The sequence below is a fragment of the Trichoplusia ni genome, chromosome 4 (genome assembly GCF_003590095.1).
Source record: "Trichoplusia ni isolate ovarian cell line Hi5 chromosome 4, tn1, whole genome shotgun sequence".
NCBI lineage: Eukaryota > Metazoa > Arthropoda > Insecta > Lepidoptera > Noctuidae > Trichoplusia > Trichoplusia ni.
In genome coordinates this window covers 19,727,700-19,742,022 of record NC_039481.1, presented here as the reverse complement: position 1 = coordinate 19,742,022, position 14,323 = coordinate 19,727,700, and the positions used below count along the sequence as shown (strand labels likewise).

General features: G+C 35.0%; 2 protein-coding genes across 2 annotated transcripts; both read left to right on the top strand.

Moving 5' to 3' along the window:
* Positions 1-380: 380 nt before the first annotated feature.
* Positions 381-6,611, top strand: LOC113493508. Its single transcript, XM_026871514.1, has 5 exons — positions 381-639; positions 877-3,026; positions 3,171-4,232; positions 4,417-5,975; positions 6,046-6,611. Exons 1-5 carry the CDS (start codon positions 475-477, stop codon positions 6,351-6,353), a joined length of 5,244 nt encoding a protein of 1,747 aa, XP_026727315.1. The 5' UTR covers positions 381-474; the 3' UTR covers positions 6,354-6,611.
* Positions 6,612-7,381: 770 nt separating this feature from the next.
* Positions 7,382-13,897, top strand: LOC113493273. Its single transcript, XM_026871168.1, has 5 exons — positions 7,382-7,672; positions 8,406-10,558; positions 10,734-11,795; positions 11,868-13,426; positions 13,608-13,897. Exons 1-5 carry the CDS (start codon positions 7,508-7,510, stop codon positions 13,895-13,897), a joined length of 5,229 nt encoding a protein of 1,742 aa, XP_026726969.1. The 5' UTR covers positions 7,382-7,507.
* Positions 13,898-14,323: the final 426 nt, after the last annotated feature.

Sequence of the window (14,323 nt, the reverse complement as noted above, 5' to 3'; positions counted from 1 at the left end):
CGAGGGCACTTCGTTTCTAGTCATCTAGTCATTGTGAAGAAAGAAAAAACTTGCACAATAAGAAATTTAGTTATTATTTCAATTATTTCGATACCTACCTAAATATCATATTATGAACCAGTTCAGAAAAAAATAAATGAAAGGCTGATATTTGGTTTGAACTTTTTATACCCTTCATGAAGAGATGTTTATATCCACAATTTCCACAACATTAACCGGCCGGGTTTTATTTTTATTAAATTGCTAAGAAAACTATAAACTTAAATACCTTACAAAATCCTCTTGAGTTCAAAATAAAGAAGTATTTATTACATTTTAAATTTAAGAAAATATTGTAATCAATCACTTTGACGCAGTTTTGTTGACCCTGTTGTCAGTACATTTTTTTCAATTATTTTTAAGTATTTATTTTAATTGTTTCTATGAACGGAATCCATCTCATCTCATCTCAAAGTTTTTTTTAAAGAGGGAAGAATGTTATCGTGTAAAAATTATAATCCCGATAAAGTTTTTCAGAGATTCAAAGTTGTGGAATTTCCGGCGACGTTTGTCCAATTATCAACATCACAGGTTCTAGATGTGGATGTCGATCTCAACCACTCCGCTTATCTCAAAACTATGTGCGATGGGAAACTCATGGTACCTGGTGTATTGTTTTCTGTGTCTTGTGTTAGAGAAATATAGTTTACTTAATTTTAGTAGCAATTAATGCACATCGTGTTTATTTTCCGATATGCGTACTTCTACAAATTTGCATCATGTTTTAAAAATGGGATCTAAGTTATATAACCATTCCAATCAAAGCTCATTAATATTTTTCTCATTATTCATTTATTATTTCATATTATGAATGGCAACACATACATTTTATTACAGAAATTTGATGAAGCACGTAAAACTTCAGCAGCCCATAGAGCATTTGACTTAATACAACTAGACGCACGAACAGTTAAAATCAAATTCCATCCGAAAAATGAATGTATAGCTAAAACTAAACAGAAACAACTTGATAACAGATTCGTTTTTGACCTGCGATTAATACAAGTTAACGAAGTACGATGTTGTAATGATGAACATCATGCAGAAATAGGCCGGTATTACATTAGCGGCCAGTATGAATTCTGTAAAATATCCCATTTCCCTAAAATTCTTAACTTTGGTGACGTGATCATTAATCACAAAGTAACTAAACAAGTTCGTATTCGAAATGAGTCAAGTTTAATCGTCGCTAAAATGCGCATCGATAGAATAACGTGTTTCGAAATTTCACCTTCAAGTTTTTCTATTGCCCCTAACTCATCAATACGAGTGACTATATCTGTTAAACCAACTGGTCTGAAAATTGCGAGAAGGTTTTCTTTTCAAATACGAAATCCTTTCGACTCAGACTGTGAACCACCCGGATCAACTGATGAAGATACAAATTACATCACGTATAATATTAATTACAAAATAAACATATCGTACGATAAAAAACCGAAAGAAGTAGTGGTTCAATCTTTGCACAAATTATACGATCAACTTCCTAAATATACCTATGTAGACGAAGAAGAACAAGTGCGTAAAAAAAAATTCGAGATAGGAAAAGAGTATCTAAATATTTGCAAGTTAAGATTTGCTAAACCACCTATAATTGAAAGATTTACTACTGGAAGGGACGAATGTTACTTAGATACATCACAAAAGAATGGAAAACCAGATGGAAACTTTTGCAGAAAGGTTGAGCGAAAAGCAACAACATACGATATGTTTAAAATTCTATTTCTTCCTTTCATTATCAATTTCGGAAAAGTTGCTTTATCTACTTATGGCGACAGAGAAATAACAGTAAAAAATACAACTGCATACGATATAAGTGTAAAATTCCTTAATGATAAATGTGTTCTTTACACTGAAAAAATGCTACAAACCGTATTAATAAAGCTGAAACCCTCACAGGAAGCCAAATTAACTCTATTTTGTCTCGGATTCGTCGAAGGTTCGTACAATGGAACCATTGAATACATAGTTGACTTCACTTACAGAGGTAAACATCCCTACTCTCTAGAAGTAGGAAGTCCCTTACTTGTACTACCGGAAAGAAGCTTAAAATTCGGAATGGTGTCATCTGACAGCTTTATCACGTCAGTTCCGGTTAGAATATACAATCATTTCAATATTCCCGTCAACTTCAGATGGGACGATTTCCACCCAGACACCCCATTTGAAATACTTCCAAAGTCTGGCTCCGTACCAAATCATGGTTGTAAGATCTGCACGATGATATACGTTTGTAAAGCTTCTAAAACGAAAGTTCACGAAGTCGATCTCATTTCTGAAGGTTTAACAACTCGGAGCATACCCATTGAATTAAGCGTCGTAACACGTAAGCTATCAATTAAGTTCTTACAAGCATCCGTCACATTTAAAGACATTCCATTAAACTTGGAGACCAGAGAGAAAGTAAAGTTGGAGAATTCCTCAAGAGAGATTGCTTTATTTCATGTCGTCGAGCCTCTCATTCCGGGGATAACAATAGAACCCATGTGTGGAACGATCCGACCGAAAATGATAATGACTTTTGACATCATTGCCAAAATATCATGTGTGATGGAATTTTCTTTTGACATTTTACTACGAATTAATAACAAAGAAAATGTTGTTTTACCAATAAGTGGTAACGTTGTTGAGCCCAAAATTATTATACACCCGAAGAACATTTATATGTCTCGTTTACCTTGCTATATGATAACCTATGTACCAGTAACTTTTCAAAATTTTGGAATAGTGAAAGCAGAAGTAGACGTTCTTGACACTGGTGATGATAATATATTTGATGTTTATGTTGCACACGGAAATGAAAAATTGAGAGTCTTAAATTTCGTTGTCGATGGTGGTCAGTCTAAAGTTGTTTTCATCAAAGTATGCGACACTTTTAGAAGAGAATATGAAATGTATATTCCGTTTAGAGTGAATGGACTTCTGGGACCCCCTGATCACAGTTCTTTATCAACTGAACTCCATCATTATATTGGAGAATACGAACAGTAAGTTCCTTTAACATTTAACTGAAATACTTTACGCATAATTAGTAAATTAACAAACCATAATTTGATATTCTCCGTTATACTAGCTTTACCTTGTCTTATTACACTTAAATTATTCATAAAACACATTATAATTCGTTTCAGTCTCTACGACAATAATGCAAAGGTAAAACTAAGAACCGTAAACAAAGATATAAGCTACTGCCGTATAGTTGGCGTTATAACAGTACCGTGGATAGAATTTTCTGTTGACAAATTTGAAATAGAATTCAGCCAACATGGAAAAAACAATATCGAGTTTAACATTAAAAACATTTCAAAATATTATTTATACGTGAGCATAGTGACATCAAAGCTTACACCAAACTTCACTTTAGAACTAAACGAAGTCGAAGAATCTGAAGTCATCATAACGGAAACAAACATAAAATTTGAGCTCGATCAACAGAAAGAAGCGTCATTTAACTTGAAGTTTCACCCAAAGGGTCATGGAAAATTCGTTTCTACTGCCATATTATTTTTAGACAAAAATATGACCATACCGTACTACAATTTAACTTTTATTGGCAGAAAAGAGACTCCTCTAATGATACCAAGTACTTACAGAGTTATATTTCCGCCTTGCCCGATAGGAGTCGAAATCAAGCGGGTTATAACGATCGACATGGAAGAAGAGTCTGATTTAGACTCATTTTCTTGTGTTTCAAAAGAGGAATTGAATCTCGTAGTAGAATTTCTTGACTACAATATTGTAGAAAAGGAAGGACACTTACATACAATTGTAACAGTCGCTATAAAAGTCTTTTGTAAAGTTCCTTACATAGGCAATGTCCAGCTCCATTTTAACCACGAATCTGGATCTACATGTGCCATTGACGTACAATTTTGTATTACTTATTGTCAACTGACTTTACATGCCAATGTTTTTGTAAAACCTGAAAGCAATCCTTACCCATATTATCCTCTAAGCAATCAAACCAAATTATACGAGTACATGGAGAGGAGTGCTGCATTTTTGGAAAAATGGATGTTTCAGCAAGGTTTTCGAAGAGATTTATATCCGATTATTCCTGATACTTTCCATGCTATATCTCCTACGTTGTCAACTTGTGCTAGTACAGGAAAATCAAGGGGCATAAATGTGTCGTATTTGAATTTTGTCCGAAGGATTGCAGGCCCACTTATGAAACACGTGCGGAAAATAGCGTAAGTATGCTTATGTAATCATTCCTTCGGCCAAACGCCATCGGATACTCTGTTAACAATTAATCCATTCAGAATCATCGTCGTACAGGGCTTATAAGTTTCTTATCTAAAGCTAGAGCACTGGAAGCTGTGCGGTACAGTTTTGGTATTAAAGGATGATGTATTTGTTGTTTTATATTTACAGAGTACACGGAGTTGATGATTCTTTCAAGCTTGTGAAAGAAATTCACGACACTTACCGGGAAGTTATAGTTCTGCTGAGATCACGAGGTGCTAACTTATGGGCTTTGCAACCAAAATTCTTGTTGAGCCACGAACAGTATGTTGTCTACACAGAGTACGTGACTCCCAAGTGCAATGCTGACATTGTGCTAAGAAATCAACTGGTAACAGACGTTAATCTATTCAATCGGTTAAACAAACAGAGTTGGTTTGACTTTATTTTACAGACATATAAAGTGTTCATATTGGACAGCTGCTTCTTTGACTGTATCTGTGTCAGTGCACAGCCCAGAGATATAGTAAAAATCATAGTCGATTGGTTTAATGAACAAATTATGAGGCAGCACCACAATATTCGCGGTAACAATAAATCAGTCAAACATATAAATAATTTAACCACAGACTTAATTGATGGCTACGCACTGTCATGTGCTTTTATGAATTATTGTCCTTTTTTAATTGAACATTTCTCATTATATTGCGAAGTACATGAGCAAACCCGAGAGGGCGATATAATTAACAACGCTTGTCTTATTATCGAAGCTATGAACCAACTAAGACTTTATTTCCCTCTATCAACCAGAGACTTTTTTGCGCCCAATTTCATTCAAATGTTGTTTTTGTCCATCCACCTTTATGTTATTTTGCCGATGTTCAAACCAAAAGGGACTATCAGATTTAATCCACCTCTGCTAAGAAGTTCATCAAGGCAAGTAGCCATTGCTCCAAGTAGTCAAGAATCGCTCATTTATACTTTTATGATTCTTAATAACACACAAAATAACTTCTTGGTCGAAAAAGCTCCTACAGCTGATAATGGAAAGAAAATGTTTCTGAACGTTAAATATACTGCTAATTTTGTTAACGAAGATAGTTGTATATTGCTTGTTCACGGTTATAACAAAACAAGAATATTCGACACATACATCGTTTTTTTGCTCTTTGGAGAAGTTGGGTCGCTTAGCCCGGTGAGGAAATGTAAAGTGACTGGCCCATTGTATCGACCGAATAAGGTGGATGTACAGGTATCATCGCCGTTCCCGGCTCCGGCCACGTTTCATATATATTTGACAGATATTGAGCCAACGATTCCCGTACACTTGGATGAAAATAACAAACCTAGATTCTATTTACGTCGTCTAAATCTCATTGAAAAAGAAATAATGTTGACTGGCGCACCAAGAGAAAATGCTCAAGATGTTTTGGAACACAAGTTGTATTTGCTAATGATTTGTCTCTGTACTCATGTGGGAAATTCATGGATTTGGTTTTGGAGCGATATTGGTCAATTTTTTATCCGAGTGACAACGCAACCTCGTTGGGATTTAGCTATAGACAGCCTGCAAGCCAAAGTGCGGACGTGGCCCCTAGATCCGTGCAGCTGCGGGGAAGCTTGCGAGTGCTATAGAACCACGGTGCTTATGATACCTCACCGAAACGACCTCATGATAAAAGCTATGCGATATGCGCTACTCGAGAACGCATCAGAAACCATGATGCAGATATTCGATCGGCTAATTGGTATGTGTTGACAATCCTGAATAAAAACATGTATGAATGTTCCGAGCTAATATGAATGTAATTTTTTCAGAGTCCGTAACCGGGAAATTGATTCTTACCATGTTGTTGGAGGAAGGTGGGACAACGATGTCGGATGTGCAGCATATACTGCGCACGGACAACACGTTCAGGATATCGTCGCGAGCTCTGATCCCGCGCATCGACCGCGTCACGCTGACTCAGCACAGCAACGCGATGCTTGCGCTGCCTGTGACCATACCGGCTGACGAAAAGTTTGAGAAGTACTCTATAACGTTTACATCAGATTGCGGAATGGATATTAGAACTTACAGAATATTCTTCATAGAAGGTAGTAGTCAAAGTGTGTCTGAATCGTAAATGCATGTTATTTAAACTGAGTGTTTGATGTATTTATGGCAGCTTTTTGGAAGATAAAATTTGAATAGTTTCATTTTCCATCCCTTGAATATTTTTAGTAAATTATTTTAGAAATATACCTAGTTATTGAAGATTTAGCTGTGCTTAAACAGCAAAGGATAAATAACTAGAAAGCTTTTACTTAATTATTAATTGTTTTAACCCTAATTTTAATCAATATTATATTTCTATGGGGTATGTTATCTTCGACTGATTAAGACTATTATTGTTAATTATTTACTAAAATAATTCGTTATTTATTTGATATAATATTAGTTTTAATAAATGTTATAAAATGTTATTTGAATTTGTTTTATTTTTTAACAATTGTGTCAATTATCAGTTTTCATAAAAATATGAACTGTTTAAGGGTCACGTAGGGTGGAAACGGTATTCTATGAATTTCTAATTCACTGCTTCTATCCTTTCTTCTCCTTTTTTGCAAATTGGACTCTTTGTGGATCCGTAAGAGACCGGAGTATGACTCGCACTCGTTATTTAATGACGACTCTTTATTTTTTATTTAGCCCACTCTGTCCCACAGCTGAAACAAGGCTTCCCCCAAACCCACAGTTAACAGTATACTTCGCGTTAAATCAAATTCTTTAACTACTGGCAATAATTGCACCTACCTTAAATCGGCTGGAATCGACTTCCAATCTAACAAAATTTTGCTTATCTGTATCTGATCTCCTCAACCCAGTTAGGTTACCTCAGTTACCTCAGGTCAACATAATACCCCTCAGTAAGACTGGTTGCCAGACTTTAATGATTCTAACTACCGAAACGACTGTTAAAGATGTTAAAATAAAGCCGAGACACACAATTAGATGTGCCTTCCGAAAAACAACAATTTTAGTCACTTTTTACGAACTTCACGAGCCTGACATCTCACACATTCTCCTTGTGCATTTCCATATACTGGACTACAAAGGAGTATTTAATCAAATTAAAAATATAAAAACTTGTGTCACAGTCCGATACTTTGACATAACTAGTTTTGTTGTTACTGTTGTCAACAACAGGACAAATAATTTTTCAGTATTTTTTTATAAGTCTTTATTTTGGTTCCATAAACGGAATCCTTTAAGAATCGATTTTTTTAAGAGGGAAGAATGTCATCATGTAATAAATATAATCCCGACAAGGTTTTTCACAGATTTAAAGTTGTAGAATTCCCGGCTTCGTTCGTCCAACTATCGACGTCACAGGTTCTAGATGTCCAAGTTGACCTGACCTGTTCTGCCTACCTCAAAACTATGTGCGATGGAAAACTCATGGTACCCTGTCATATTCATAGTCTCTTACGTTCCTTGTTGCAACAAATTACATTAAGTGTAATCGTTAAATCTAAATTCATACAATATACCAATAACAGTCGATTAAACAATATACTAAAATGCCGTTTGTGTAAATTTGATTATACGATTTAGTGACGCGAGAGCGTTAGCATGAAGTAGATAGTTATATTTTAAGCTAATGGGAAATATTTCAAAGATTTGAAACAATTTAGTTAGCCTTTTGCTTTTTTTTTAAAAAGCTAATTTTAAAATCTGTATTTGAAGTTATAAACACCAATGTGGCAAATAATTAAAATGGGTTTCACGATCAAGCGTTCACAAGTCTTTTATATATCCACCGCGGACGAGACGAGACCTTAAATTTCTACATGGATTTCCACCAAAGGTTGACTCTCACAACCTGGGTTTTTAGCTTTCTGTTCCATCCCAAACGCATCCATAATGTGAAACGCGTCAGAGGATTAATATAAACATCATTGTCCATCGGTTTGTTATGCTATTTCGTATTGTCTGTTTCCTATTTTTTGTAGAATATAATTCACCAGGGTGGTATTTGGTTTGGGCAATGTTTTATACTTTTCTAGTTTTTCTTCTTGGTCATACTTTAAATCAATGGTAATCAACTTTCAGTGCCTTAAAGCTGTAACTACTGCCATATAATTACTAGTTATGATCAATGTCAAAATGTGTTAAATTAACAATTTTGTTACAGAAATTTGATGAGGCACGTGAAATTTCAGCAGCCCATAGAGCGTTTGAAATAACACAAGTAGATGAACGAACACTTAAAATCAAATTTTATCCGAAAAACGAATGTATCGCAAAATCTAAAAAGAAACAACTTCATAATAGATTTGTTTTTGACCTGCGATTGATACAAATTAACGACGTACGGTGTTGTAATGATGAACATCATGCAGAAATAGGCCGGTATTACATTAGTGGCCAGTATGAATACTGTAAAATATCCCATTTCCCTAAAGTCCTTAAATTTGGTGACGTCGTCTTTAATCAAAAAGTAACTAAACACGTTCGTATAAGTAATGAATCACATTTAGTTTTCGCTAAAATACACATCGACAGAGTAACAGGTTTCGAATTTTCACCTTCAAACTTTTCTATTGCCCCTAACTCATCAATACGACTGACTGTATCAGTCAAACCAACAGGTTTAAAAATTGCGGATAGGTTTACTCTTCAAATACGAAATCCACACGACTCCATAGAGTGTGATTCACCTGAATCTACTGATGAAGATACAAATTACATCGCATATTATATTTATAACAAAATAAACATATCATACGATAAAAAACCAAAACAAGTAGTGGTTCAGTCTTTGCATAAATTATATGATCAACTTCCTAAGTATACCTATGTTGACGAAGAAGTGGAAATACATAAGAAAAAGCTAGAGAAAGGAAAAGATTATTTAAACATTTGCAAATTGAAATACGCAAGACCACCTATACATGAGAGATTCACTACTGGAAGAGTCGAATGCTATTTAAATACATCAATAAAAAATGTAAGACTGGAAGACAGCTTTGGCAAATACGTAAAGGGAAGAGCAACACCATACGATGTTTTTCAAATTTCATTTCTTCCTTTTACCATTAATTTTGGAAGAGTCGCTTTATCTACGTATGGAGAAAGTCAAATATCAATAAAAAATACTACCAAATGCGATATAAGTGTAAATTTTCTTAATGATGAATGTGTTGTTTACACTGAAAAAATGTTACAGAACGTTTTAATAAAGCTGAAACCTGCACAAGAAACCAAGTTAACTGTATTTTGTTTAGGATTCGTTGAAGGTTTCTATAACGGGACCATGGAATACATGATTGACTATACATATAGAGGAAAACACCCTTACTCTCTGGAAGTAGGAAATCCCTTACTAAGGTTAACAGAAAGAAGCTTAAAATTCGGAATGGTCTCATCTGATAGCTTTATCACGTCAGTTCCGGTTAGATTATACAATCATTTCAATATTCCCGTCAAATTTAGATGGGACGACTTCCAACCAGACACTCCATTTGAAATACTTCCAAGGTCTGGCTCCGTACCAAGTCATAGTTGCAAGATATGCAAGGTAATGTACATTTGTAAGGCTTCAAAAACGAAAGATCACGAAGTTGAATTGATTTCAGAAAGCATAACAACTCGGAGCATACCCCTCGAATTGAGCGTTGTAACACGTAAGCTATCAATCAAGTTCTTACAAGCATCCGTCACAATTAAAGACATACCATTAAACTTGCAGACCATAGAGAAAGTAAAGTTGGAGAATTCCTCAAGAGAGATTGCTTTATTTCATGTCGTCGAGCCTCTAATTCCGGGGATAACAGTAGAACCCATGAGTGGAACGATCCGACCGAAATCTATAATATTTTTTGACATCATTGCCAAAATATCATGTGTTATGGAATTTTCTTTTGACATTTTAGTACGTATTAATAACAAAGAAATAGTTGTTCTACCAATAAGTGGCAACGTTGTTGAGCCCAAAGTTTTTATACACCCAAAGAACATTCATATGTCTCGTTTACCTTGCTATATGACAACCTATGTACCAGTAACTTTTCATAATTCTGGTACCGTAAAAGCCGAAGTAGACGTTCTTGACACCGGTGATGATAATATTTTTAACGTTTATGTTGCAAATGGAAATGAAAAACAGAGGATCTTAAATTTCGTTATCGAAGGTGGTCAGACTAAAGTTGTTTTCATCAAAATATACGACACTTTTAGAAGAGAATATGAAATGTACATCCCGTTTAGAGTGAATGGACTTCTAGGTCCCCCAAATCGCAGTTCTGTGTCAACTGAACTCCACTATTACATTGCTGAATATGAAAAGTAAGTTCTTTCAACATTTGACTCCGATACGTACTTACATTCATCTTAAGAGTTTCACTATTACTTAGGAAACATAACAATGCAGTTTATGCATTACTTTAAATAATAATTAATTATACACATTTTTACAATCCATTTCAGACTCATTATTAAATGATTTTTAAAAACGTTTCAGACTCTACGAAAATAATGCAAAAGTAAAAATAAAAACTGTAAATAAGGATATAAGTTATTGCCATATAGTTGGAGTGATTACTTTACCGTGGATCGAATTTTCTGTTGACAAATTTGAAATAGACTTCAGCCAACATGGAAAAAAGAATATCGAGTTCAACATGAAAAATATTTCAAAGTATTATTTGTATGTGACCGTGGTTACATCAAAGCTTTCACCAAACTTCACTTTAGAGCTGAACGAAGTCGAGGAATCCGAAGTCATCATAACAGAAACAAACATTAAATTTGAACTCAATAAAAAGAAAGCAGCGTCATTTAACTTGATTTTTCACCCAAAAGGTTATGGGAAATTCGTATCTACTGCCATATTATTTTTAGACGAAAATACGTCAGTTCCGTACTACAACTTAACGTTTGTTGGCAAAAACGAGATTCCTCGAATGACTCCGAGTACTTACAGAGTTGTATTCCCGCCTTGTCAGATAGGAGTCGAAATCACGCGAGTTATAACGATTGATTTAGACATCAAATCTGACTTAGATTCATTTTCTTGTTTTACAAAAGAGGAGTCAAATCTCGTAGTGGAATTCCTGGACTACAATCTTGCAGAAAAAGAAGACAAAATACATACATTTATAACCGTCACAATTAAAATATGTTGCCAAGTTCCTTACATTGGAAATGAGTTGCTTCATTTTAGCCACGCGAGTGGATCAGCATGCGATGTTGAAGTAAACTATTGTGCTACTTATTGTCAACTGACTTTACATGCCGATGTTTTTGTAAAACCAGAAGACAATCCTTACCCATACTATCCTTTAAGCAATCAAACCAATTTTTACGAGTACATGGAGAGCAGTACTGCGTTTTTAGAAAGATGGATGTTCCAGCAAGGTTTTCGAAGAGATTTAAATCCGATACTTCCTGATACTTTCCATGCTATATCCCCTACCTTATCAACTTTCTCAAGTACAATAAAAACAAGGGGCATAAATGTTTCGTATTTAAATTTTGTACGAAGGATCGCAGGCCCACTTATGAAGCACGTGAGGAAAATATCGTAAGTATGCTTATACCATGTTATTTCAACAAGTGGTCATATTATTTGTTTATACTTATTAATATATTACAGAGTACACGGAGTCAACGATACCTTTAAGTTTGTGAAAGAAATTCACGATACTTACAGAGAAGTTATTGTTTTGTTGCAATCACGAGGTGCCAACTTATGGTTTTTGCAACCAAAATTCTTGTTGAGCCACGAACAGTATGTTATCTACTCAAAATTCGTGCATCCTAAGAGCAATGCTGACATTATGCTAACGAAACAACTGGTAACAGACGTTAATCTATTCAATCGATTAAACAAACAGAGTTGGTTTGACTTTATTTTACAGACATATAAAGTGTTCATATTGGACAGCTGCTTCTTTGACTGTATCTGTGTCAGTGCACAGCCCAGGGATATAGTAAAAATCTTAGTTGATTGGTTTAATGAACAAATCATGATACAGGACCACAATCTACGTGGTAATAATAAACCTGTCAGACAAATTACTAACTTAACCACAGACTTAATCGATGGTATCGCACTGTCATGTGCTATTCTCAATTATTGTCCATTTTTAATTGAACATTTCTCATTATTCTGCGAAATACAGGAGCAGACCCGAGAAGGCGATATAATTAACAACGCTTGTCTTATTATTGAAGCTATGAACCAACTAAGACTTTATTTCCCTCTATCAACTAGAGACTTTTATTCGCCCAATTTCATTCAAATGTTGTTTTTGTCCATCCACCTTTATGTTATTTTGCCGATGTTCAAACCAAAAGGAACTATCAGATTTAATCCACCTCTGCTAAGAAGTTCATCGAGGCAAGTGGCCATTGCTCCAAGTAGTCAAGAATCGCTCCTCTATACTTTTATGATTTTTAATAACACGCGAAATAACTTCTTGGTCGAAAAAGCTCCGATTTGTGAAAACGGAAAGAAAATGTGTCTTAATGTCAGATACACTGCTAATTTTGTTAATGAAGAAAGATGTATATTGCTTGTTCACGGTTATAACAAAACACGAATATTCGACACATACATCGTTTTTTTGCTCTTTGGAGAAGTTGGGTCGCTTAGTCCGGTGAGAAAATGTAAAGTAACTAGCCCATTGTATCGACCGAATAAGGTGGATGTACAGGTATCATCGCCGTTCCCGGTACCAGCGACCTTTCGTATATATTTGACAGATATTGAACCAACGATTCCTGTAAACATGGATGAAAATAACAAACCTAGATTCTATTTACGTCGTCTTAATCTCATTGACAAAGAAATAATGTTGACTGGCGCATCAAAAGAAAATGCTCAAGATGTTTTGGAACACAAGTTGTATTTACTAATGATTTGTCTCAGCACTCAAGTCGGAAATTCATGGATTTGGTTTTCTAGCGATATTGGTCAATTTTTTATCCGAGTGACAACGCAACCGCGTTGGGACTTAGCTATAGACAGCCTACAAGCTAAAGTGCGGACGTGGCCCCTAGATCCGTGCAGCTGCGGGGAAGCTTGCGAGTGCTATAGAACCACGGTGCTTATGATACCTCACCGAAACGACCTCATGATAAAGGCTATGCGTTATGCTCTGCTCGAGCACGCGTCTGACAGTATGATACAGATATTTGATCGGTTAATCGGTACGTGTTATCTTTTCAATTACATACAATCAACGCAATGAAAAAATTGAACCATGGAGCCAACTAAGCCACCGAGGTCCTTGTCAATGTGACAATGACACCTCTTAAAGTGGGCGTCTATTATCATTGTTTTAAAACCCTCAATATAAAGACAGAATTTACATGAATTAATTTTTTTCAGAGTCCGTGACCGGGAAATTGATTTTGGCCATGTTGTTAGAGGAATGTGGGACAACGATGTCGGATGTGCAGCATATACTGCGCACGGACAACACGTTCAGGATCTCGTCGCGAGCTCTGATCCCGCGCATCGACCGCGTCACGCTGACTCAGCACAGCAACGCGATGCTTGCGCTGCCTGTGACCATACCGGCTGACGAAAAGTTTGAGAAGTACTCTATAACGTTCACATCAGATTGCGGTATGGATATACGAATTTATCGAATATTCTTCATACCAGATGGTACTTAGGGTTTGTCTAGTTTGCAACTAATTCATTAACACTTAATAAGTGGGATTATTTTAGTATTTTGATATTTCTTTGACCCACTTTAAGCTAATAATGTTTGTAAAATGTTCCAGTTTTCTATAGTTTAATTTTTAAAACTTTATTATATTTTTGAATATTCCTATTTTAATTTTTAAAATATACTTATTAATGTTTTCTAAAGTGTTTTAGCAGCAGAAGAAATGAATACTAAAAAAATCTTCTCCTTTTAAGACACTATTTAATTGTTATCATTTGTTAATTGTTTTAATTGCTATTAAAGATTATTGTACAATGATATTATTTTGTTATGTTAATTTTAATAAATGTTATATTACTTTTAACTTTTGTCTCCTTTTTTACTTATTTCTATTTTAACCCGACATATTACTGAATTCTAAAGAACCTTA